At 47.4% G+C, this 27,480-nt stretch overlaps 1 protein-coding gene across 1 annotated transcript in view; it reads right to left on the reverse strand.

Moving 5' to 3' along the window:
• Nucleotides 1-452: 452 nt before the first annotated feature.
• XYLT1 (xylosyltransferase 1) overlaps nucleotides 453-27,480 on the reverse strand; it is a 347,669-nt gene continuing 320,641 nt past the window's right edge. The window contains exons 8-12 of the mRNA XM_052635619.1: nucleotides 26,134-26,310; nucleotides 21,578-21,840; nucleotides 14,683-14,878; nucleotides 8,456-8,789; nucleotides 453-885 (exon numbers count right to left, since the gene is read on the reverse strand). Coding sequence (XP_052491579.1) covers nucleotides 563-885; nucleotides 8,456-8,789; nucleotides 14,683-14,878; nucleotides 21,578-21,840; nucleotides 26,134-26,310 — 1,293 coding nt within the window. The 3' untranslated portion in view covers nucleotides 453-562. The remainder of the gene's footprint in view (nucleotides 886-8,455; nucleotides 8,790-14,682; nucleotides 14,879-21,577; nucleotides 21,841-26,133; nucleotides 26,311-27,480) is intronic.

Consider the following 27,480-nt stretch of genomic DNA (forward strand, 5'->3'; position numbering starts at 1 on the left):
AGGGCTGGAGATCAAACCCACCCTCTGGGTACTGCTTTCCAAATTAGCTTCTGCAGAGCCCTTGGGTTCTGAAGAGGTACCTTAGGAGATGCCCTTGGCAAAGGGACTGCCCAGTGGGCTGAGCTTTGACATAGAACCTCACACTCTCAGCTTCCACCCAAGCAGCCTGGATTTCATCTGTAGCTTGAACCTCCACCTATGACTCGGTAAAACAAATACTCTGCTGCTCAAAAGAAAAGTTTGGGAATCACTTGTCTGGGGGTGGGGTCATGTCATTGAGGGGGAAGACAAGGAACCTGTAGAACTCGAGGATCAACCAGAAGAGGTAAGACCACCACGGTGCTGGGACCAAGCCATTGCTGTCCCCAGTAGCCAGCCTGCAGGGTGCAGGTGGTTGGCAGAACCTGCTTTGGCCTCCAAACCTTCCTTCTTCATCATCCTATGGCCAGGAGAGCCCCTCTCACAAAAGGCAGCCCCAGGGGTAGGAGGTCAGGGTCTGGGTCCCACTGGCCATCTGGCTGCTTTCCCTTTGAGATCCGCCGGGGTCCCCACATGCCCAGTGCTACCTGAGCCGGCCGTCGGGTTTGACCGCCCCCAGCTCCGACTTGGGGTCGGGGCTAAAGGAGCTCCAGGCTGTCTGGCTGCAGGTCTGCATGACCGGGCAGGCGCTGGGGCCTGTGGCACAGATGTCCATGGCAGTCCACATCCCGCCCACCAGTGAGTCCAGCCAGCGCTCCAGCGTGGCGCCGGCGGAGGCCGCGTTCCTCCGAGCCTGCTCCACCTGGGCGGGGTTGATGGGCAGGCTGAGGACGGGGTTCAGGCTCTGGAAGCTCTGCTCCATGTAGGCGCTGCGGAGGGGCCCATTGTGCAGCCTCAACGCCTCCTCTGAAAGCCAAAGGGAACAATGACATCAGTAGACGAGCCACAGACTGGTCACCTACTACTGCGTGCTTGGCACCATGCTGGGCACTGCATAGCACTGTCCAGTTCATGGGACAATCTCATGAGGAAGTCTTTTTAGAAATCCCATTGTACAGACAAAGAAATTGAGCTCACGAGGACATTCCTTCAAGAGGTGTGAGCCCACTTTGTGTAGCGCATGGTCCATTCATTTATCCATTCAGCATGTATTTATGGAGCCCCTAGTACAGTCCCTGGTGGCTCAGATGGTAAAGCGTCTGCCTGCAATGCAGAAGGCCCGGGTTCAATTCTTGGGCCAGGAAGATCCCCTGGAGAAGGAAATGGCAAACCACTCCAGTACTTTTGCCTGGAAAATCCCATGGGCGGAGGAACCCGGTAGGCTACAGGCCATGGGGTCGCAAAGAGTCAGACACAACTAAGCGATTTTGCTTTCTTTCTACTATAACCCAGACAGTAATTCATTCAACACATATTTACTAAACATCTGCTATCTGCAAGGCATTCATTTATTCGTTTATTTGATGCAGATATATTAAGTGCCAGGTTCTATTCTGTGGTAAAGCAAACCAGACAATGAAGGAAGAATGATGTCGATAAAGAAACAAATAAATAAATAAGGTCATTCCCCAAACTGATAAGTGTCATGAAAGGAATTAATGAGGTGTGTTGAGTCAGAGCAGCAGCTTGATAAACTAAGGCCCTTGGGCCAAATTTGGCCCACCACCTGTTGTTGCAAATAAATTTTACTGGAACATGGCTATGCCCATTTGGACACATATTGTCTATGACTGTTACCACAGTACAGCTGAGTAGTTGTGACAGAAATTGTACATGGCCCACAAAGCTGAAAAATTTACTATCTAGCCCTTTAGAGTAAAAACTTGCTGATTTCTGCGTTAGAGAGTGACAAAGTGTTTATCTTAGATGAGATAGGCAGGGAAGACCTCTCCGAGGTGGTGACATCTGATCTGAGTGCTGATTCACGTGAAGGAAGAAGCTACACACAGATCCTGGAGAAGAGAACTCTAGGTTTTGGGAACAGAAAGTATTCAGCCTCACTGAGCACCTTTCCCCAAATCACACAGGTAATGAGAGTTGGAGCCAGGGTTTGAACTGGGGTCTGTGGATCTCAAAGCCTGGACAGGAGTCCTGCACTTGGCTGCTGGATGCCCACCGTGGGCTTTCTATAAGACAGGGATTTCTCCTTTGGTCCAAGGTGTAGTGCATGAATGGATCACAGCAAGGAGTCCTGGGAAGCCCAAAGCTTGGACCAGAGCTGGGTAAGTGGGAGGTGCAACTGGCTTCTGAAACAGCTCTGCCTTGCTGAGCACCAGGGTCTCAGGCCAGAGCATGGGCACCATAGTAAGGCTGCCTGCTTTCAATCCCCACGTCCCACACACTAGCCATCTGACTTCTTCCTCATCAGTAAAAATGGGTAGAGAATTATTACCTGCCTCGTAGCTTTGTTTGTGAATGATTAAGTATGCTGACTCATGTGAGGTGCTTAAAATGCTGCCCAGCATATTCGAAGTATTCAGGAAAGTTTAGCTAGGACTATTATCATTGGCATTATTAGGACACAACAGACACACACACACAACTATAGGGCTGGTTTTTATCATCCCCATTTTACAGATGAGGAAACAGAAGCAGCCATAGTTTAGATCTGGAGTTAAATCCAGGGCGGGCTGACTCCAAAGCAAGAGCATGTCATTGTCATACACTGTGTTAGTAAACACAGTAAACAAGCTCATACATCCACAGGAAGCTAAAACAGTGCTTTTCATTTTTATTTTATTTTTCCATCTGGGGCTAGTCTTTTGCAGAGTCAGCTCCCCGACTGCAAAATGGGGATACTTACCCTTCCAGCAATTAGACTCACAAGACTGGTATGAGGCTCGGGGAAAAGCCCATGTGCTTTGTAAAGTAACATATGAAAAAGAGAGACACTGACTGTTTCCCAGGGCTTAAAGACAGGGAAGCAGAAATTACAGATATTTGGGCTGACAAAAAGAAGCTAGACACCTCTGTTTTGAGGAAGCTCCCACTCACGGCTTATTTCATTGCTAATTGTAAGAATATATTTTAAAGGAAGACTAGATCATGTTTCTGGTAAGTCATGTTTTACCAAATCAGGTTTTGCTATAGCCGAGCTCACTGAGATTAGAAGGAACCTCTTTCGAAGACAATGCAGCATTCAGATGACAATGCTTCCTCTTTACTTGAAAGTGGCTGTCACTCTTGGAGACAATCAGGACAACCTGGATAATCAGAAGGTTATTTTCTAATATGTGCAATCCTGAGTGAGGAAGAAAGACAGGGTATATATATCTGCACTTCAAAAAGCAACGAGAAACCTAGTTGATTTAAAAATATGCCTTTCCCTGAGGAAACCATAATTGACAAAGACTCATGGACCCCAGAGTTCATTGTAGCACAATTTACAATAAATGGCACCCCACTCCAGTATCCTTGCCTGGAGAATCCCATGGACGGAGGAACCTGGTGGGTCACAGTCCACGGGGTCGCAAAGAGTCGGACACGACTGAGCGACTTCACTTTCACTTCACTCACTTAAGACATGGAAGCAACCTAGATGTCCATCGACAGATGAATGGAAAAAGAAGCTGTGGTATATACATACAATGGAATATTAGCCATAAAAAGGAACACATTTGAGTTAGTTCTAATGAGGTGGATGAACCTTGGAGCTGATCATACAGAGTGAAGTAAGTCAATGGAGAAGAACAAATAGCGTATATTAACGCAAATGTATGGAATCTAGAAACGTGATCCTGATGGGCTTGTTTGCAGGGCAGCAGTAGGGGTGCAGACACAGAGAACCGACTTCTGGACACAGAGGGTGGGATGAACGGAGAGAGCAGCGTGGATACATGCACACTACCGTTTGGAAAGCACAGAGCCAGCAGGGATCGGCTGTATGACTCGGGGGCTCCAGCCAGGGCTCTGCGCCAACCCAGAGGGGTGGGACAGCGTGGGAGGCGGGAGGGAGGCCCCAGAGGGAGGGGTCGCATGCAAACCCATGGCTGATTCATGTTGATGTATGGCAGAAACCCACACCGTATTGTAAAGCAGTTATCCTTCAATTCAAAGTACATTTTGAAAAAAGAAAGGCAAAACAATATGCCTTGACATATCCCCTGAGAAAACCATAATTCAAAAGGATACATGTATCCAATGTTTGTTGAGGCACTATTCACAATAGGCAGGACGTGGGAACAACCTAAATGTCCAACAACAGATGAATGGATAAAGATGTGTGTATATATATATATATATATATATATAGAACTCAGCTACAAAAGGAAAAAAAAAAGGGTCATTTGTAAAGATGTAGATGGACCTAGAGTCTGTTATACAGAGCGAAGTAAGTCAGAAAGAGAAAAATAAATACTGTATATTAATGCATATATGTGGAGTCTAGAAAAAGGGTATAGATGAACCTATCTCCAGGGCAGGAATAGAGATGCAGGCATAGAGAATAGACATGCAGACACCAGGCGGGTGAGAAAGATAAAGTGAAAGGAAAAGTGAAAGTGAAGTCGCTCAGTTCTGTCCAACTCTTCGACCCCAAGGACTGTAGCCTACCACGCTCTTCCGTCCGTGGCATTTAAAGGTGGGACTAATTGGGAGATGATGATTGACATACATACATTACCATATGTAAAACAGATGGCTAGTGGGAACCTGCTATAAAGCACAGGGCGCTCAGGTTGGTCCTTTGTGATGACCTAGAGAGGCAGGATGTGGGGGTGGTGGGTGGGAGGGAGGTCCAAGATGGAGGGGATGTAGGTATACTTATAGCTGATTCACTTCACTGTACAGCAGAAACTAACACAACATCAAAAGCAATTATACTCCAGTAAAAAAAACCAACTATACAAGAAAGTCATTCCTTCAGTTCCCAATGCCCCAGGGAGCTGGGGGGCTGGACTCTGTGGTTTGGAGGCAGACAGGTGGGAGAAAGCAGCAAAGCATGCACGGAGCGCATGTCCTGTCTTGCTATATTTAGCAGAGCCTCTCTTTTTCAAGTTCATTACTAAGTCTGGCTCTCGCCCATTTCTGCCTGATACCCACCACAGGGTGGGCAGCTCCTGCCCCCGTCTTGGCAGAGATTGCGGAGAAGAGAAGCTGGAGATCGGGGAGACACCCAAACTGAGAAAAGGCAGGACTTGCAAAGTGGAAAGAGCAATTAACAAACATTTGAACACTGGGAATCAAATATTGTGGTTGGTGCAGAAAACCCTTATGAAAAATGAGGTTAACGTGGGAAATGCTATTACAGCATCAGCCCGCGCTGCTCGCCTCTCTAATTAAATTTCCCTCAATTCCACCTCATCAGATTTCTTGAGATTACCAGGGGCGCATCAATAGCAAATTACTCTTGATGAATCATTTTACAAATTGCATTGCTCCCACCTTCTTGTTCCCTGACACTGGAACATCATTAACAGATACAATTACCAATAACAGGGGGGCTGCTCCCAGTGCGATAAAATGACCCCTGGCTCGTTCTGGGCATGGGCGGGAAGAGCCTTGTTGTCTTTAGAAACCCCAGGAGAAAAAGACAGGAAAAATCGGGACCCTGTGCATGGCCCTGGGCCATTTTACTGAGGTAGGATGGCTTCAGGGCTATTCTTGTTCTAGGTGTATTGAAAGCAGAGAGATGGTCACTTTCATGTCTCTCCTCTATGTCTGGCTTTGGGAACCCTTAGTGATGCTAAAAATGTGAGCCTCTTCAGGGTGACACTCGAGGACCCTAAAGTGGGTGGGCTCTGGCCCAGCTAGTTCTGGACGGACTGTCTCTTGCCTGTTTCATGGGGCAGAGGAGAAGCAGACGTCCCTCTCCTGAAAACATGAGGTCCAGATCTTTCCGCCTGTTAGCACAGAAACTTGGCAGAAATGGACAGACTTCACATCAATTCTCCCTGCTTAGGACTCCAAGTGCCCTCCCCCATGTCTATGTCCCTCTCTCCTTGGGTCACTCCTAAATAACACCCAGCCTAGAGCTCTTTTTAGCTAACGGAGACTATGAAGCGTTCCTTGCCTCTGGGTTTGTGATCTGTTAGATGGAGATGGAGAATTTCAAACACCCGGAGAACTAGAAATCCTGTTTCTAGGAATCTGTGTTATGGAAGAATTTTCATGGGCATACACTGTTCAAGAATCTTCTTTACAGTGTTATCTGTAACGACAACAATAAAAGAAGGTATGTGTCCACCAAGATGGGGGACAGACTGTGGATCCTAAGCTCAAAGGAATGCTAGGCGGCTGGTAGTTTTATATATATTGACTTGAAAGTGAAGAAAAGCAAGTTTCACTACAAAGTGTATCATTCTACTTTTCAAAAATGATAATATCTTTGTGATTTATTTCGTATTTGAAAGTGAAAGCTGCTCAGTCATGTCTGACTTTTTGTGACCCCGTGGACTACACGGTCCGTGGAATTCTCCAGGCCAGAATACTGGAGTGGGTAGCCTTTCCCTTCTCCAGGGGATCTTTCCGACCCAGGAATTGAACGGGGTCTCCTGCATTGCAGGCGGATTCTTTACCAGCTGAGCTACCAACACTGAAAAACGTCTAGAAGGATGCACACTGGACTCTTCGCAGTGGCCACTCCAGGGGGTGGAACTGAACAGGGAGGAAGACGTTGTGAGTGCCTCCGTGCATGCTAAGTTGCTTCAGTCGTGTCCAACTCTGTGCGACTGTAGCCCACCAAGCTCCTCTGTCCAGGGGATTCTCTAGGCAAGAATACTGGAGTGGGTTGCCATGCCCTCTTTCAGGGGATCTTCCCGACCCAGGGATTGAACCCATGTCTCCTACACTACAGGTGAATTCTTTACTGTTGGGTCACCGGGGGATTGAGGAAGATGGTCCCCATGATGAAAGAGGAAAGGTGGGGAAATAGGAAAATAAAAGAAACATTTTGGGGAAAAAAAGAAAAAAGGCAGATACACTAGGAGTCTGATATCCCTTCTCCCGGACCTACTCATCCTGAATTTCCTGTTAATAATTCCCATCATTTCTTCATAGCTTTCTACTGATACATGAATACTGAAATAACATATTGTTGGCTTGGCCAGTTTTTGAACTTTAAATACATGCACTGTAATTATTATATTCAACCCCCCGACAAAGTTATGTTCTAGACGCTTGTCCAGATCAGCATGTGGAGTGGTTCCCTGCTGCGTAGACTTTCGCTGTCAGAACAGACCACACTGATGGCCCATCAGATTGCGGACATCTGGATAAGTTCTGGCTTGCTGCTATTATGAACAATTCTGCTGTATTTCTGCACAAGCCTCTACCTCGGGTGGAATGTCTGTGTGGTATGTATCTATGTTCAACTTTACCAGCAAATGCTAAAGCATTTTCCAAACTCATTTTATTATGTGGCTCTCCCACCAGGACATACATCATTCTTCATTGTGTGTGAGCTCAGTTGTGCCCGACGCTTTGTGAGCCCCTATGTCCATGGAATTTTCCAGGCAAGAATATTGGAGTGGGTTGCCATTTACTCCTCCAGGGGCATCTTCCTGACCCAAGGATCGAACCCACATCTCTTGTGTCTCCTGCCTTGGCAGGTGGGTTCTTTACCAACTGCATCCCCTGGGAAGCTGGTGGCTTCCAGGACATGCATGGACGGTTATTATTCTCCAACCTGACCATCAAATAATGTTGTCTCAACTTCAAACATGTCCTAACATGGTGGATGTGAAGTGGAATCTCTTTTGGATTTGAATTTAAATTTCTCTCATTACTTATGAGGATGAACACCTTTTTATATGTGTGCATATATGTTTTCTCACTCTTTTTTATTTCTTTTATATCAGAGATTGGCCCTTTTATATCAGAGATAGCAAATACTTTTGGCTCTGTGGGCAACCATGCAATGATGGCACTGTGGCCCCAAAGCAATCATAGTCAGCATGTAAATGAGTGTGACTCTGTTCCAATAAAACTTTATTTACAAAAACAGGGAGTCGGCTGGCTTTGGCCGGTGGCTTATAGTTTGCTCTGACTCAGGGAATTTCTGAATTTGAGTTCTTTTTGTATATTCAAATATGAGCACTTTTTAAAATGTGTGGCAAATATTTTCCTCTAGTATGTGATATGTCTCTTCACCCAGTGTATCATGTTTTTGATGAACAGAAATTCCTCTTTTAATTATTTTTATTTTAAACAGTGAACAAGATATGCTGAAACTCAATGTCAGCCTGGATTTATTTCCCATCTGTTTCAAATATGATTAGGGCCTTCTGGAAGTCCAACGGGACAGCATCTAATAGATAGGTGTCTAATACAGACGACATCACCTCCGTGTGCAGAGACAGGCAGAAAATTAGAAGGTTTGGTATGACAAATGAGCAGGAAAAAATCCTGAGAGGCAAGCACTGCTCTCAAAGGCGGCCCACATGCCCCACATCTGAGCAGGACTGCCTGCCCAGCTGGAGGACCTGGGAGGGCCTTTGCATTGGAATACTTACCCCGCAGACATACTGGAAGCACTCACCTGGTTTGATGGGCTGCCTGTTTGAGAAGGTCAGAGGTGCAACGAGGAATTTGGTTTCTGCAACTGGCACCCAGTGGTGGAGAATTTTCACCGTCCAGACCCCAGGCCTCAGGGGCAAGTTCAAAGGGGGCTTGTAGTGGGTGAACTCGGCAGTGGACTCAATCAGGATGTCGTAGGTAGCTGCGATGATGTTGACGGGATCCACCCAGATGACAGTCACGGTCACGTTGGGGCCCTTCCCCCACTTCTGCATGCCTACTGGCTCGTCCATGGGCCCCAGGAGACCCCCAAAGTTGCGGAAGAGCCGCTCCTTGGCATCCCAGTCAGTGCCGACCTGAAACACAAGAGCGAATCTTGAAATCATTTGCTCCATCCCAGAAAGGCCTAGGATCCTGGTTTGGTTGTTGTTGTTTAGGCACTAAGTTGTGTCCAGCTCTTTCATGAACCTATGGACCATAGCCCATTAGGCTCCTCTGTCCGTGGAATTTCCCAGGCAATAATATTGGAGTGGGTTGCCATTTCTCCTCCAGGGATCTTCCCAAACTAGGGATCAAACCCATGTTTCCTGCATTGGCATGTGGATTCTCTACCAGAGAGCCACCAGGGAAGCCCAGGATCCTGCTTACTGGGCTTCATTTACCCATTTTACAGATGAGGAAACTGAGGCTACAATTAAGTTACTTGCTCAGTAACTTAAGGCTGGACAGGCAGTTGGCAGGAGATCTGGGATTTGGATCTAGTCTGAAGTATTATGGGGCCTATGGTCCATCTACTTTGGGCCTCCTGTGTCTGGTTCATGGTGTGCATGTGGAATGAATGAATGCCCACTTGCAGGCCATCCCAAGGAAACATAACTCCTGCCACTCAACAAGTGCAGCTGATTTCCACTTTAGTCATTGGCTTTCCAGATCACGTGCCTCTTTTTAGAGCAATCACTTTGAACAAGAGTGGAACTCAGGATTTGGAACTGCCCTGTCATAAGCTAGGAAAAAGGAGGGTCCCTCAGCATCACTTATCATATGCAGGAGTTCAGATGGCTTTCCAAGGAAGAGACAGTTTTGGCTTCCCCAAAGCCTTCTGAGCTGGACCCTATGGGGAGTGATGATTGGCTGATCCATCCTTCTTGCCAGTCAGTGGGGTGTGTGTGTATGGCTCTGACCCCAGAAATCTGCTCTTGGCTTCCATCTTCACCCTTTTGGGGAATCCAATTTACTCTCCACCCAGTATCCAGAACAACCTAGTGAACGGCCTCTCACTGCTCAGATCCCTGTGACTGCCCCCCTGCTGAATTCTGGTGTCCAGCACTGCTTGGTACAGAGTCAATGCTCCATCAATCACCTGGTGAATGCATGTATGAATAACTTGGCAAAAAAATGAACTAACGACATAGATCCCTGACACTGGGCTCTGTTACTATTTCAAGTCAGATGAAATCAGGGGGTCTTCTCTCCCCCAGGAGGTTTAGTGTAATGTTCTGAAGACGCAGCATGTGGCCACATGGCAGCAGGCGATGAGCACTCTACGAGGCCTGTACTGCTTCTGTGGTCCTTCCACGAGCAGCAGAGGTGGTGCAGGTGTGAGTAAACATGTCTACACCTTGAGCAGACTTCACACGTGCAGTGCAAACACGAGCTGGTTTATGTTTTCATTGTTCCTGCCATGAGTTACTATACCCATCCCTAAGACACAGGGCTCCATGGCTAATATTTATCCAGAGTTTCTGGTGTTCCAGGCCTACTGCTAAGGGCATAGGGGCACTGATTCAGCTAACATACCCTCCTCCATCGAGGGATCACCCTTGATCTTACTGTCACTTCACACAGGAGGAAATGCTCTGAGGTTCAGAGCAGTTGGGTGAGTTGCTCTGGTCAGTAAGAGGGACCCAGGGAGTCTGGGCCCAGGGGCTGGGTTCTTATTCACTCTTCTGTGGATTGCCTCCTATTCACTCACCCACTCATTCATTCATTCCTTCATTTATCCAACACAGATGTGTCAGGCAACTACCACCTACCAGGGGTGGTTGTAATACACAATCACAGGCCCACAGCCTGCTTCAAGTTTCCGTCTTTGGGTGAAGACTGACCTTGAGGCGCTGTCCTCAGGGCAGCAGAGGGAGTCACGGATAGTAACAACCGATCCCTCAGAGGACAAGCGGGGACTGCTCCTCCTGAGGACCCCTGGAGCCAGCACAGTGGCTGGAACACAGGAGGAGTGAGAACAACTCTGCCTACTGAGGGAATAAATGAATGAGTGAGCAGGATGCAAGCCAGGCCCCAACGTCACAGAGATTTTTCTAGAGATGTCCCATTCTGCGACTTCCCTCCATACAATCCTTTCCAGTTCCTTCCTGTTGTTCATTAGTCCAGTCTCTCCTCCTGTCCTGACCTGCAAGGCCTGGTCCTTCCTGATCCAACTCCAGCCTCATCTACATCCCTCTCTCCTCCTCCACTCCCCTTGTCCAGGACACCCTGGAGACTCTCAGCACGTCTGCCAGAAGGGCTTTCTCAGCCCCTGATCTTGTGCCTGTGCCTGGCTCTCTCTTGGGCTGGGTCTTCTCTCCTTCTTCACTCTCCTCCTGGCCAGCTCATTATCCAGCTCTCAGCCCAGGTGTCACCACTGCCATTTACCATCAAGTGATCAATTACTCAAATTTAAGTATGTATTGAGGATCAAGCTCAATATATTGCTCCCCAGCTTCAAGCCCACCAAGACTTCTTTCCCACTGCACCTAAAATGCAATTCAAACTTCTTTCCAGGGCCTGTGAAACCCCTCATGATCTGTCCCCTGTCCTCCCGAGACCTTCCTCCTGCTCACTGGCCATGCCAAGCTCCTTCCTGGGGCCTCAGGGCCTTTGCACATGCTCTTCTCTTGGACGATCCCAGAGTGTTCCAGGTCTCCCCACTGCTGACTCCTTTACAGGTTTCAACTCTGAAGTTATCTCATTAGAAATGCTTTCCTGAATGACTCGCTCCATCAACGTGTAACCCAGCAAGACCCTTTGGGGCCTCCTCAGGACAGATCCCCTAGGTCCTTCACCTGCCTCTTGTCTATAATAAAAACTTTAGCCTCCAAGGCCTTCTTCAAGCTCTAAAGAAAGAATTTAATCAGAGGTGTGAGAAAATGCAGAAAGAAAGGAAAACAGTCAAGTGAGACAAAATAATAATCATTATTTTAATAATTTTAATAATTTTAATAATCAATAAGCCATTAAACGAAGTCGAGGATCTTTTAGTCCCTCCTCAGGGACAATAGATCATATTCTGAGCCATAACCTCGAGCCTTTTCGCAGACACTGAAATCCTCAGCAGGTGGAAGAAGTTAACTGTATGCTGCCCACAAGCACAGAGAGCCCAGAACCGTTGGAACCAGAAGGTTGATGATGTTGACTCCTAATACCTCACCATCAACCAATCAGAATAACATCCACGAGCCGGTCATGCACCCCACAAGTGCCCTCCCTCACCCTGTCTTTAAAAAACTTTCCCTGAAAGCTATCAGGGAGTTTGGACCTTTTGAACACTAGCTGCCTGGTCTCCTTGCTTGGCATCTGCAATAAACACCGCACTTTTCCTTCAACACAACCCTATGTCAATAGACTAAGTTCTACTGAGTCCAGGCGAGAGGACCCAAGTTTGTTTTGGTAACAGAAAGCTGTCCCACCAGCCTGTCAAGCCCTCAGAAAACATGGATGGAGTCTTATTTTCTTTATAATCCTTGTCATTAACTGGAATACTTTGGCTCACTTATTTGCTCAATCGCTGGCTGGCTGCCCCAGTAAACAGCAATGCCATGACCACAAGGATCTGGTCTGTTCAGTTAACCACTGCCCCTCCCACCCTCGCACATCAGAGGCACTCGGGGGCTGCCTGCTGAAGGGAGGAACAGCTTTCCTCTGTGCCATGAGCATGGGACTCCCAGGGATGGAGTGTGCAAACCAGGCCCTATGCAAAGCCCCTGGACCGTGTGACCCAATGGAGATTCTCAACAGCCCACAAAGTGGCCCTGTACTTCATTCCCTCTTTCTAGTCCAATTTTACACCATTTACCTTAAAACCAAGAAAAAAAATTCATGACACAAGTTTCAAGGCTCCCTGCACCGCACACTGTTCCTCTGCCAGAAATCCGGGTGGTTCCCACACCCAGGGTACCAGAGCTATAGCACAGGCCCTAACTAATCACTAGTCATGGAGTGGCCAACATCTGTCACTGCCAGGAGTGCCCAGCTACCCACCAGCAGGCTGATAAACAGGGAGAGCCCAGTGACCAGGCATCCGTCTCCTTAATGGGACATTAATGTCTTCAATCGGCTGCTTGGGCCCCCAGCACAGAATCCAACTGGGGCAGCATCTAATTGCTCCTTGACACCAGTAATTTATGAAGTGGGCTCCCACGGAGCTCAGATCCAGCCAATCCATTTGGAGCCTTCATTGAAAACGGTGGCTTGGGGTTTCCCTGGTGGTCCAGTGGTTAAGAACCTGCCTTGCAATGCAAGGGGCACCTGTTTGATACCTTGTCCGGGAAGATCCCACATTGCGATGGAGCAACTAAGCCCGTGAGCCTCAACTACTGAGCTGGTGCTCTAGAGCCCCTGAGCCTCAGCTACTTAAGCCCGTGTGCCCTAGAGCCCCGGCTCTGCAACAGGACAAGCCACCGCAGTGAGAATCCTGAACATTGCAACAAAAAGACCCGCTACAGCTAAATAAATACATGAACCTTTTAAAAGAAAGAAAATGGTGACTTCATAAGAAATTTCCACCCCTGCCTGTGTGGTGCCCATCCAGTCAGGCCTAGGTTGGCCAGGCAGGGCCACAGGGGCTGGAAAATGTAAGCAGGTCAGATGCTTCCTCCCATCCCACTCCTGGCCCCCAAGATTTTCCATATCCTATGGTCAGACTCTTTACCCCTAACCCAGCAGCCAAATTCACTGGGAATGCTGAACTCCAGGGATGGACCACCTCTTTAGCTACTTGCTGACATGCAGAAGGCAGAAATCAGGTGCTGGAGTTTTGTGTGGGCAACACTCACCAAGCTTGGTCATGCCTCCCCTTCCCACCAGCATCACTACCCAAGCACATACACTCACTCATTCAGAAATCCTATTCACATCTACAAAGGCTGTGTCCTCTTCTGTGTGCTGAGGATACAGCAGTGAGCAAGTGCTATAGTCTCTGCTCTCTTGCAGACAATCACCAGGTGATCAGAGAAATCAACAAGGTCATTTGAGATGATAAATGCTAAGAAACATAAAATAGGGACGTACGGGGTGAAAAACTGTGACAGAAGTGGGTGAGCATGGAAGGCTTCTCTGAAAGTGCACCATTTAAAATCAGAATGACCACAGGAAAAAGGTGAAAGCCTGGGGGAAAGTATTCTGGGCAGGAGGATCCGCATGTGACGAGCTTGAGGCAGGAAAGAACTTGGAATGTGGGTAAAGATGCAAGAAGTGTGAGTGGGAGAAAGAGTGGGTCCTGGGTGAGACTGGAGAAGCAGACAGAGGCCAGATTATGTAGCGCCTTTCAGGTTTCAAGACGGTGTTGATATTACAAGGGAGGTGCTAGATGAATCCATCTCCCAAGGCAGAAAAATAACTAAAAGCCAATGCAGTCCTGGGAGGTAGAAACTGTGTTCCATGGATCCATGCACCCATGCATCAGACCATCTGTCCATCTACTGACACTTCTGTCCAATCCTCTACGCATGCATGCATCCAACACTCATCCATTCAATGACTGATCTGGTGATTACTCTGAGTTAAACCCTATTCTAGGAACTGGGGAGACAAAAGCACAATTAAGTATAGGATTTGTGGCCTACGCGATCTAGATTCAGTGTTGAGCTCTTCTGCTTCCTAGCTATGATCCAGAAAGTTATTGACTCTCCATAGGCCTCAGTTCTCCAATCTGTAAATGGGTCTAATGCCACAACTTCATTAGGAAACTGGCTTGTTATTGGTTTATTACTAACACAGGATTAGAAGGAATCAACTAATTAGGGTAAAAAATGAAAAGGAATAGAAGTTCTACTATAAACATATACCTAAGGCTCCAGGTTGGTTGGTGCACTGATACGCACCACCATGGACCTTCTCCAGGCACAGGGCAAGCTTATCCTTGGGGTCCTTCAAGGCACCTTCTCCTCCATTTCCAACTACAAGTGTCAGAGCAGGAATAGAACCCAGCAACGGTGCAGCCAGAGGCAACGTTGTGAGAGAGTCCTGCCCTCCTACCTCGGAAAACTGAAGCCTCCCAAAGTCGCTGGGTGGGCTGGCAATCTTGAAGACTTTCTTCGGCATCACCCACGTCTCCAGGGTCTCGAGTTTGCTCACGGCCAGATTTGTAGCATGATGCTTGATCAGAAAGCCCTGGAAACGGTCAGCAAGGAAGTAGAGGTGGACAGAGGCTGGGTGGCCCATTGGATAGTACCTGAAAAACACACACAGGCTCATGCAAGCTCATGGGTCAGGACTGGATGTGTGTCGGTCACAACGGGGCTCCTCACCATCATGCTGATCCTGTTCCTACGATAACCCCCACTTTATACAAAGCTCACCATATTCCTGAAGGCTGTTCCTGTGTTTCTAGGATCTCAATAACTATTAACAATAACTTTTCTGCTGACCCTAAGTGTAAAACATACTGACTGTATGAAAGCACAATTATGAAAATAAAAATGGCTACTTTGGATGCTTCTTCCAAGTTGCTGTCGTTCAACTGCTAACAACAACTAACTAACAAGTTGTGTCCAACTCTTTGCGACCCCATGGACTGCAGCACGCCAGGCTTCCCTGTCCTCCACTACCTCCCAGAGTTTGCTCAAGTTCATGTCCATCGGGTCAGTGATGCTATCTAACTATCTCATCCTCTGCTGCCCCATTGTCCTTTTGCCTTCAATCTTTCCCAGCATCAGGGATAGAAGACGTCAATTCACAGGTATATTCAGTGATTCTCTGGTGCTGGGTACTGAGAAGGGACAATGGTGTGCAAACAATGTCATCATGACATATTTCCTTTCAGCCTTATTTTCTATGCACATATTTACATAAATTCTCTATTCTCTGGGATCATAATATATACACTGGCTCTATCCTGGTTTTGCTTCATAGTATTTTTCCTGATCATTATCATGTCTTTGAATAGTCTCTGAAAACATGATTTTTTGTGTGTGTGTATACATTATTCCAGTGGATGTAATACCGTGACATGGAACTATAATACCAAAATATGGTTTTATAAACAGAGAAAGTTCCCCATCATTGAGTGTTCAACTTGTTTCTAATTTTTTTTGCCATTCTAAACAATGCTGCGGTAAGCATCCTTGAGCAAAAGCGTTTTGGGAAACATCTTTCTCCCTCTCTAATCTCCAAGAGGCTCTTGATGTCTGCTGTATAAGTTTATCAGAAAGGTTGTTCCGATTTACACTCTCACCGTCCTTTTCACCAATGCACTGGGTATGATGCTTAAAAAGTATTGCCAATCGGAAATAAATACATAGACAAATGGCATGTTTTCAGATGCAGGTCTTTAATCCACAAAGGGGCTGAAAGGGGCAGGGAAGCTAAACAGATGCCCAGAGGAGGGCGGAGAGCAGACACAGAAGGAAGGATGAGCGTGGACAAGCCTAGGTCTTTGTCCTTCCTGGCTGTAAAATGAAAAGCTGCCGGCTTCTGCACTGTGTGAGGCGCAGGGCACGTACAGGATGCTTGTGGTTCCAGCATTCCACAAATCACTGTCCTGCTCACTGCTTTCCCTCTGCTCCTGCCCTGGAGTTTAAGTCTTTACGTCTGATTATAAAGGGGAAGCTGCCTTTCTGTGTTATGCGTCTGCTGAAATCACTGCCTTGTTATCAGGTGCCTCCGGGGCTCTGAGCGAAAAAACCTGCCCCGTCTTCAGACTGCTCACTGCACATTCCCGGCCGTCGCAGGTCCACTTGGGTCTGAACTCTGGAAGCAGAAAACCCTCCCTGTGCTGCAGAACTTGCTGCCAGGATGGAACATTCTACATCTGCACCATCCAGCCCAGTAACCCTAACCACTGCTGATGACGGAGCTCTTGACATACGGCTGGTGTGGTTGAGGGAACGCATTCTAAATTCGAGTTAATTTAAACTTAAATGTCTCCTTGTGGAGACAGCATAGATGGTGCTGTGAAAGTGTCCTGGGGTTGCCTGCACTGATGTCCCCAAATTGTCACTTCTTCTGTCTCTTTCCCAGGTGACTTGGCGGGTTTCCTTGCACCAGTGAGGTGAGGTCTATTTCCCCTTCTCAAATCTGCTTTGGCCAGCAGGAGATGAGGTATTGTGCCAGTTCTGAGCCAGGATCCCAGGTAGCCTTGCACATTTTCCATCCCCTCTCTTGCCCCTCTGTGATCACTGTGAGAGCACAGGTGGGCTAATGCATGGGAAGATGAGATGTTTGGAGCAGAGCTGAGCCACCCCAGGTATCCGAGCTGAAGCCATCCTAGACCCACCAACAACTCCCAGCCAAGAGCAACAGAGCCTCCCTCCTGACCTGCCCCTGGCTACAGAAGTGGAAGAGACGCCAGCAGAGCCCAGGAACACCGCTCAGCTCACCTGCAAGCTTGAAGGCTCTGTAAATGCTTATCGTTTCAAAACCCCGACTTGGGGCTAAATGTTATGTGACATTATTGCAATGGATAAATAATACAGTCAGGGCTCGTTCTGTAAGCTGGGTGGACTAGTGAAAGTTGAAGAAAAGCAGGAGAAATTATTACCATGGAAATCAAAAGAAGCAAGTGTTTCCAGAAGGGGGCAGTCAGTTGTATGGGATGCTGCTAAGGGGTCAGGTAAATAAGTGATGGTCAAGAAATCCAGGAGTTAACCTTGCATTGCTTGTGTTCCTTCTTCCAAGAAGTCCTGTTTTCTCCACCTGAATCCATTCTCCACTGTCCTATGCATGGCCAGCATCCTGGTCCAAGCCACCATCATGTCTTACCTGGAACTTTGCTGGAGCTGCCTTACTTTTCCTCCTTCTTTTGTCTGCTGTAACGGATTCTCAGAGTAGCCATATCTGTCATCCCTTCCTTAAATACCACAAGGGGCTCTGCTTATCCTTGGATAAAACCCAACCTCCTTACCTGGTCTCCAAGTCCTGCCTCTTTCTCTAGCCTCATTTTGTTTCACTTTGTCCCAATTCACCACCTTCTAGCCACGTGGACCTTATTTTCGAGTCTTGAACACCCTAAGCTCATTTCTAGCCCAGGGCCTTTGCACAGGACATTCTCTCTGCTGGGGATGCTCTTTTCCTCTACTGATCATATGGTGGGCTCTGTCTTATCTTTTTGGCTAAATGTTGCCATCTCAGAGAGATCTTCCTTGACTGCTGACTCTTAAGTCACCAACTCACTGCTGTTTCTTGAACTTATCCTCACTCTCTGCAGAACATTTATCTTTAGAGACTTTTGTTCCTATTGCTGTGAGCTGGGGTACTGCCTGTCTTCACACTAGAATGGGAGGACCTTGAGCTTGGGGCCTGGTCTGTCTGGGTCATGGCTGAGTGCCCAGTGCCTAACACAGAGCCTGCCTCATGACGCCTGCTCAATTGATACTTAAGGTTTGAGTGAAGATTCTAGAAGGATATTCTCTTGAACCCTTTGCTTCTAAGATACATCTAGGGAACCTGCAACCAGAACTGAACACAAAGTCCATTGGTTCCTCCTCTAGACTGTATATGGTAATTAAATAACTAAAACTGGGAGGAGAGTTGTAACTAGACGCAGCAGAAGATGCCAGATGCAACACAATAGAACCTAAATGATGCCTCTGGTGCATCTGCTTGGCCCAAAGGTGTTTTCATTTTTTATTTAAATGAGGTGGGCATTAAAAAATTGGGGAAGCTCACACAAAAATGTGGATTTCTAATTTGTCTGAAAAAATCAGGAGATGTGATTGGTAGCTCCAAGTGTACATTCCCACAGGGCAAGGATGTAATGGAATTCAGTACCGGGACCCCGGGGGCCCCTGGTCCATAGGATCAGTCCATCCTTAGCTAAGGACACATGCTTCCTTCCTGGCCCTAGACCACATTTGAATTTGAGGACCCATAATGAAACACTGATATCCTTATCTCTGAAAGGGATTCTCAAGCAAACCTTCATTTTCTTGTTCTCTCCATCTGCCATTTTGAAATTTTCTGCAATGAATAAATGTTATCTTCTAATGAGAAAAAAAAAATCAATAAACATTTTTTTTTTTTATGAAAGTGTATACTATAGACTAGAAAGCCACAATCTGCATGAAATGTCCAGAGAAAATGAGATTTTTGAAACAAAGTTTCTACTTTTTTCCCCAGATAGCTCTAGGGTAGGAATTTACTCTCTTTTGCCTTTTGGGATAAGGGTCCTTTGTCCTGATTTATTTTTAGGCTTGTATTAATAAATGTATTGGCTTTGCCCACAGCAAGGCACAAGGGTTCCATTATAGTAAAAAATGAAGTAGAAGCCACAGGATTCCAGGCCTGAGGCAACTTGATGGCTTGCTTAATCCCAAAACAAATAGCAGAAGAAAATTTCAGCAATCGTAAATCACTTGGAGGTGTCTTTCAAAATTTCATCTAAGATTATTTACCTTACAAATGCTATGAAACCTGGGATTAAAACTACTCTTGAAACGATATTTGCCTTCCAAGCATCAGGCACTGTGTCATCTACTGGGGCCATATACTGTGGCTCCTGGGACAGGGATTCTGCCCCTGGACTAGCAGGGAGGAAAAGGCATTCACTGATGACCTTGATCTCACTGATGACCTTGACCTGAGGCACTGCTGTTACTAGCAATGGGAGTGTTAAAGGAAAATCTGCTTTCAAATGAGGAAAGGTGGGGGGTGGGCTACTGGGGAAGCTTTTAGCCAGCTTCACAGAGGAAATGGCACCTGAGATGACCCTGGAAGCCTCTGAAAAGGTAGATTGAGTGGGGAGTCAAAGACAGCACAGAGGAACCGATAGACAGTTCATCTGACCAGTGATGGAGCAAGTAGCTCACACAGCTGCAGCTTAAGAATACTGGCAACTAAGATACCAGCAATGGCATAAACATTTACTAAAGCACTTCATATATAAAATACTGTTAAAATGGGGACAATGATAATAATAATACATGACTAATGAAGTAGTTTTAGAGGATTATCCCCTTTAAACCTAACAACACCTTATGCTGTAAGGCTTATTATTATTCCCATTTTACAGATGAGGAAACTGAGGCTCAGGGAGGTTCAAGACTTGTCCAAGGTCAATAGCTAGGAAGAGTGGAGTTCAAACAGCAGTTTTTGGGTTTCTAACCCATTCTGGTCTTCTTTTAAACTAAATCAGGACCTGTAGGTAGAGGAGAGAGAAGGCTGAGGGGAAAATTGTTGCAGGCATATGGAAACCCAGCTGATCTGCATGGGGTCCCAGTCAGGAAAACCTTCCATGCTTTCAGAGTTTTGTAGAACAAAATAGTCCCTTTCCTGTCCCCCTTCTGTTCTTGAGAGGAAGGAAGAGCAGGGTAAGGAGGGACACATAGAAGGCTCAGAGGAGAAAGACTGATGCTAATAATTTTTTCTTTGTTGTTTAAAGAGGAAGGTGGGAGGAGGAGGCAGAGGCAGAACAAGAAAGAGAAGGAGACAGATTGGAGGCACTTCTGGGAGTCCATCCTCAGGAAACAATCAGAAAGGAGAATGGAAAAAAAAGGCTTTCTGCAAAAAGATATTCATCAGAACAATGGCAACAGGAAAGGGCTGGATTAAGCAAACTCTGGAATTTCTACTCAATGGAATACCAGCGGCATTAAAAAGGGTCATTATCATTATGGAAAGCTGCAGAGGAGCAAGGAGAGGAGGGGCTAATATTACAATGCTGAGCGAAAGAAACAGGACACGTAATCCTTGCAATTATGAAATATCTGCAATGCATACTGCTGAAGAGGAAGAGAAGCAGCCCCAAATTAAAAGGGTTTGGTAGGCTTAGGGAAAGGCAGGGCAGGTGGGGGTGATGTTGAATCCTTTCCCCACCTTCCCTCTTCTTTCCAAATATTATAGAACATTCTTTCCTGAAGTATCAACTAGTACCCACCAGTGGTAGATGAGATGATTCTAAAGGTTACGTGAACGTTTTAAATAATGGTTCTGCCTTCCATGATGTTAGTGGTTATGTTCTCAGGTCTGACAAAGATAGTATGGTTGTGTTTTAAGAAGGAGTCAATTTTCAGAGACACAGGAAATGTTTATGGGATTTGCATCAATCAAACTGATCTGGGAGGAGGGGGAAGGGGGGTGAAGGCAGAGATGAAACTGCACTGGCTGGGAGTCGGTAATCACTAGAGCTGGCGATGGGAGATGGGATTTCATTTTTCTCTCCATTTAGTATATATCTGACATTTTCTAAAACAAAAAGTAAAAAAAAAAAAGTTCTGTATTTTCATGATTATTTTCCATTTAAAACAAACAGAACTATCTAATATGGTGCATAAAGCTTTCTTCTAAAATATGTATATTTAGCCTAAAGAGTAAGTCCACAGAAAGACAGGACTTCCTGGTGGTCCAGTGGTTAAGATTCCATGCTCCCAATGCAGGGGGCGTGGGTTTGATCCCTGGTGGAACTAGATCCTGCGTGTGTGTGTGTGCGTGCGCATGTGTGTGTGCGTGTGTGTGTGTCGCTCAGTCGTGTCCAACTCTTTGTGACCCCATATACTGTACCCCACCAGGCTCCTCTATCCATGGAATTCTCCAGGCAAGAATACTGGAGTGGGTAGCCATTCCCTTTTCCAGGGGATCTTCCTGACCCAGGGAGCGAATCTGCATTGAAGGCAAGATTCTTTACTGTCTGAGCCACCAGGGAAGCCCAGATCCCACTTGCTACAATTGAAAGATAATGCATGCCGCAACTAACACCTGGTAGAGCCAAATAAATAATTTTTTTTAAAAGAATGAGTCCACAGAAAGGAAATAAGTAGGTAAATATTAGATCTGCTATTCTGAGAAGGTAAAAGGGTGACGATGGTTTAGACAGGAAAGGCTCTGAAGGCTGGGACGTCGCGTGGCTGATTTTTAGGGAGATGCCTGGCGTGCAGTCGCAGCCCCCACAGAGGAGGGCTGTCCCGCGTCCCTGGTCACCCCGCCCCTCCCGGCTCACCTGCAGCTGCTCTCCCCGGGGGCGCGCAGCGACGCCTCGGCCCGGCGGAGGCCCAGGCGCGAGAAGGAGTGGTACAAAGTCAGCGCGACGTCACTCAGGCTGTGGATGCCGTCGGGCTCGTCGAAGACGTTCTCCCAGTAGGAGCGGAGGCCCGGGGTGCCCGCGGGGTAGTTCCCATACAGGTAATAGTCCAGCTGCCCGATGATTTCCTGATTCACCACAGCTTCAAACTTGCGGGCAAAGAAGGTGGGCCGGGCTGTCTGCTGTGCTCGTGGGATAAAGAGAGCAGAGTCAGCAGTGGGATGGGGGAGGTGGGGATGGAGGAGGCGAGCTCTGCGATCCCAGCCTGTCTGGATCCACATCACCGTTCAGACACCCACCGCCTTCTCTATTCTCAGTTTCCTCATCTGTCAAAAGGGTTTTAGGATTGAACGAGTTAATATTTGTAAAGCAGTGAGGGACCGGAAGTCAGCCTCATTTAAATATTTGTGAAATAATTACATCTTAGATGGTTATAGTTGGGAGGGATCTCGGAAATCATTTAGCTGGAGGTCTAGGGCAAATACCGCCTACTGAAGTATTTCAGTGGTCCGGAAGAATGTTTTAAAATTGAATTAACTGGCAACATTTTATAAGTGGAAGAGTTCATGGAAACTTCTGTCTTCCCTTGAAAAAGAAATGATCTGGCAACGGTAGGCCTACGTTCCTGCATCTTAACACATAGTTAAAGCTGAATAGCGGCTGTCCCTTTAGACCGGTATGGGCCTTGTGTCTCACCACAGTCCCTACCACTCCCTACTGTCTCCTGGGCATTATAATCGACTTATGGATTCACAGGGAACACCCTGGATTTACTGGTCAGAATCCTTGGAAGTGAGGCTTAGAAATCTGTACTCTTAACAGGCTTCGAGGGCGATTCGTTTGCTCACTAGGGTGTGAGGACAAGGCAAATGGCATCTGAGCTGGCTGCAGATCAGTCACCTAAACAGCTTTAAAATATTCAGATTCTGGAGTCCTTCCCCAGACCGACTGAGTCAGCATCTCTGAAGATGAGGTTTAGGAATCTGTATAGAAAAAAAAAAAGCTCCCAGGTGATATGCTACGTGTTTGAGGGCTACTTATGTAAACCAAATTTTCAAAGGGGCTGAATGCGTAAGAGGGAAAGGGACTTATCTAAGGTCACACAGTAAGGTAAGGTAATAGGAGAGCCAGGATTCAGATCCAGGGTCACGGGTTAGAGAAGTGAAGTTCTGAGCACTTGTTATCTACCAGGTCTTAAACCATGGTCTGGGGCAAGATCAATGAACCTTTTCAGCAAAATGGCAGATAATAAATATTTCCAGCTTTGCAACTACTCAGCTCTGCTGTCAGAGTCTGAAAGCAGCCGAAGACAAACTGGAAAATGAATGGGTTTGTGGCCGTGCTCCACAAACAAGCCATTTACACAAACAGGGAGCGGGCTGGATCAGCCCACGGGCTGCAGGTCTAGGGCTATGGAAACAACCAAACCACAGACCCTTCCTTTGAGCGGCCCGTGATCTTGTGTAAATTTTGACCTTCATTGAGGTCTAGCATTGTTCTCACTTCAGTGCATTAACAGCAACAATAATGACAATAAAAACTGAGCATATACTCTAGGCAGAGCATTGCATTTTGTCATTATGTCTAATCCTCCCAATAACTCTGCAAAGTGGGTGCTATGAGTCCTATTTTACAGATGAGGAAACTCAGAGAACGGAAGGGATAATGTACAAACACAGTCATAAGATTCAAACCCAGATGACTCTAAAATCCAAATTCTATCGACTATATCATCTTAGGATCACACTGCTAGTCAAGTGAATCTGAAGCCCCAATAACAAAAACTCTTGTTAATGTTTTGGAATATCCCATCTGCTCTCTGCTTCACAGACATCTGGGACACCCACCCCCTACCCTTTCTCTGCAGTCGACGGGTTAGCTCAGTTCCCTTATAGGAGCATTAAAAAGAGCCAGACCATGTGGGTTCAAATTCTCACTCTATGTATTTCGAGCTATATATGTCTATGGGGAAGTCATCCAGGGCCTCGGTTTTTCCAATCCTTAAAATGGGTACAATAATAATATGGGTACTTAGCATAGAATCTGACACACAGTGTTAGCAGCTGTTATGAGACTGTTTCCCTACGCCTTTAAGTCTGCTACAGGGACTTCTAAGTCTTCACTTTCTGGAGGCAGAGCACCAGAGTCAGCGGCAGGGCAGCCTCCTTTCTCCTCCCAAGATTCTCTGATCATACCTGGAGCTCCTAAAAAGCATGTTTCTATGTTTATAGTTCTCGTCCTTGGAGTTCTTTCCATAAAAACTCAGAGTTTCTTATAGGCAGCAGTTTCTTGAGTCTAGACGTTGAGAAATATTCTTGATCTTTGTTTGCTGTGAAGAGCTGTGAGCATGTGATGCGGTCTCTATGTTAGCTCATCTTTAGCAGGGACCACAACGTCCCCAGGATGCTGGGAGTGGAATGCAAACGCTGCTGCCCTGGAATGGCCCAAGAAGGGCAGTGCACTCAAGAACTGCGCTATCGCCTTGCTCGAAATGATGAAGGTCCTTTGCAATGAGGGTGAAGGCTGATCCTCTACAAAAGTGGGAATTGTTGTGTTTCTTTTGTCCCCCTTTGAACAGGTCAAACATTCCCCCTGCCATCCCTTTCTGCTCAGCAGACCCTTTATGCACAGACAATGGAGCTAAAATGTCACCCAAGTTCGCCCAACCTCAATTAACATGGGTTTGAGGAGGCCCCTGGGTAGCTTTCAGTCTTCCACCAAAAACAGGCCTCAAGAATACTCATTGCAGCAACTGCTTACACAGGCGAAAGGCGTTAGGTGGGAACCTTGAGGGAATACGAATGATGGGACAAAACCCGCTGTGTATTCCGCATTCCACCAGGTGTGGAATCAGGCTGGCAGCAGGGTCTGGTGGAAAAAGCTCTGTCTGGACCTGGAAACACCCGTGTGGGACCTCCCACCCTACCAGTCCACTACTGTGTGTCCATGGACAAGTAAGTCCCCGCTCTGTGCCTTGGTTTCCCCACCTGCACAATGGAGATGATTTCTACCCAGTGAAGCCAACACCTGCAGAGAACCTGGCACACAGCCTGGGACACAGAAGACCCCAACCCCATGCTTCTCAAACAGAACAGCCCCCCTGTTCTGGGGATCTTGTTGAAATGCAGATTCTGACTCAGCGGGCCAGAGATTCTGCATCTCTAACAAGCTCCCTGGTGATGCTGATGCTGCTGTTCTACAGACCACACTCTGAGGAGCCAGGCTAAGAGGCTGGAAGCTCCATGGGGGCAGTTCGGGTCCTCCCGTGGATCGTTCAGTTATGTGCCAGAGCGAGGCAGGAGGGACACTTTGGACTGGGTTATCAGCCCAGCACTCCTGTCCCCGCCCTCAACACCCCCCATCACTCCAAGTTAGTGGTTTGGAGAGCAGCATATCATCTCCACGTGGTAGCTCTAGTGACCTCAGAGTGGCCTGTGAATGTGTGCTCTGGGCAGCTGAGGCTGGGCATGGTGAGGAGAAGAGGAAGAATTCAGGGTGCTGGCCTGGAGGGAGCAGGAGGCGTGCTCACGTGGGATGGAAAGAGGTTGCCATCCTGAATAGGTCTGGGTCCAAGGCACCCTTGGGGCTCATGGGAAGCAGATGGACACTGGCCACCCTGCTGCCTCTCCTCTCCCCAGAGCATGAACTGCTGGGCCCTGCAGAGATACCTGTGATGGCAAGCACCTTTCTTCTTGTTACTTCTTTAAGTTCACAGAGCACAATGGTTTACAAACCTGGCTTCTCATCAGAACTTCGCTAAGTCTGTTACATTAAAAATAAAAATTCCTGAGCCTCACTGGAGATCAGAAGCTCTCGACTGGGGATGTGTTTGCACCCGGTGGATATCTGGTGATATCTGAAGACATTCCTGGTTGTCATGTCTGCAGGGTGCTACTGGATCCCCACGGGGACATTAAACAGTGACATCCTGGTTGTCACAGTGGAGGGGAGTGGGCTGCTTCTGCAATCTAGTGGGCGGAGGCCAGGGATGCTGTTTAAACATCCTACATCCCTCCACCCTAACACAGAATTATCCAGCCAGGATGTTAAGAGTGCTGAGGTTGAGAAACTCTGCACTCTAACCAAGTTTGTACCCAAAAATGTATTTTAAACAAATATTTCAGGAGATTCTGATCAAAAAGCAGCATAGAGAAATGGATGCAAGGACAGCCTTTGCAAACAGATATGTTGGGCTATGTGACCTTGCATAAAGGTTTTGATCTCTCTCTACCACAGTTTCCCTATCTCTAAAATAACCTATCTCTGTTGTGGGGTTAATGAGTCGACAAGGGCCAAGCAGTTAGATGGTCCCTTGCATGGTGTTAGTGATCAGTAAGTGTTGGCTATTGTGGAGGTTGTTGTCATTATCAACAGCTGGTGTTGAAGCGTGTGGGATGTGATGACCTGCGGGGCTGCCTGGGCCACCTGCAGATGCTGGCTGGAAGGCGCGGCAGGCGGGCTGGGTGGCGGCTCACCTGGAAGCGGTGGAAGTCCTGCGGCTTGAAGTCGTTGGGGGAGCAGCCGCACCAGTCCACGATGTGCTTGTACTGACACTTGCAGCCCAGCTTGCGGTTCCAGTTGGTGATGCGCAGGTTGTTGTCCACCATGGTGTCGCAGTGGGGGCTGTTCTCCAGGACCGTGTGGAAGAAGGACTGCGGGGGAGAGAAGGGCCTGGCTTGAGACCTCGCCCAGTCTCCTTCGACTGGGCTGGGCTGGGGTCCTTCCCAGGGACCACCTGACAGTGAAGGGACTCTCTTGCAGACTCAGCTGTTCTCTCTGCAAATGGAGTTAGTTCCATGCAGGCCTAGCCAGAGCACCCTGGAAGTTTTGTCCAGAGTGGCATTCTGCTTAGCAGTTACTGCTCTGTTTTTCTAAGAAGTCTCTTCCCAGCAGCCTAGAAGCTGATTTCAAGACATCTCTTATGACCCAGTACATGCGTTCAGCAGGGAGAAAAAGTCCCTTAAGGGCTTCCTTGGCAGCTCAGCTGGTAGAGAATCCACCTGCAATGCAGGAGACCTGGCTTAATTTCTGGGTTGGGAAGATCCACTGGAGAAGGGATAGGCTACGCACTCCAGTATTCTTGGGCTTCCCTGGTGGCTCAGATGGTAAAGAATCTGCCTGCAATGCAGGAGACCTGGGTTCCATCCCTGGGTTGGGAAGATCCCCTGGAGGAGGGCATGGCAACCCACTCCAGTATTCTTCCCTGGAGAATCCCCATGGACAGAGGGGCCTGGCAGGCTACAGTCTGCAGGGTCACAAAGAGTCAGACATGACTGAGTGTCTAAGCACAGCACAAGGTATGTCAACACTTGAGGACCAGAGGAAAACTTTGGGGCAATTTTCTAGAAAACCCTGGGCCAAAGGACTCTTGATTTTACAAACAGCTAGATCTGAAACAAAAGGGATCCAGTCTGAGATATTTTGGAACAAAGACTGAAGCCCTGGAATTTCATTCCTGAGAGAGGGAGGCCAGAATCATGGACGCCCTCCTGCCCCAGTCACAGGAGGAGGGACTAGAACACAGGGAGGAAGGGAGATGGGGTGTGCTGGGGCTTCCCGCTGTCCGTGGTGCTGAACCAGACACCATCATTTCCCCCTATTCCTGAGACTCTTGGCCAGCCTCTCCTAGGAATCTGAGAAAAATGCAATGTTGAGAGTGAAAAGAGAGGCCAGAGCAGAGACACACTGTTGGAGCTGCTGAAAGAGAGAGAGATGGGGAAAGAAACACACACACACACACACTGACTTCTATTTGGACACTGTTTTATAACAACCTCAGATACCAGGGTTTCCCCTGCTGTCTGCTTCCTAGGGGAAGCTAT

The sequence above is a fragment of the Budorcas taxicolor genome, chromosome 2 (genome assembly GCF_023091745.1).
Source record: "Budorcas taxicolor isolate Tak-1 chromosome 2, Takin1.1, whole genome shotgun sequence".
In the NCBI taxonomy this organism is placed as follows: Eukaryota; Metazoa; Chordata; class Mammalia; order Artiodactyla; family Bovidae; genus Budorcas; species Budorcas taxicolor.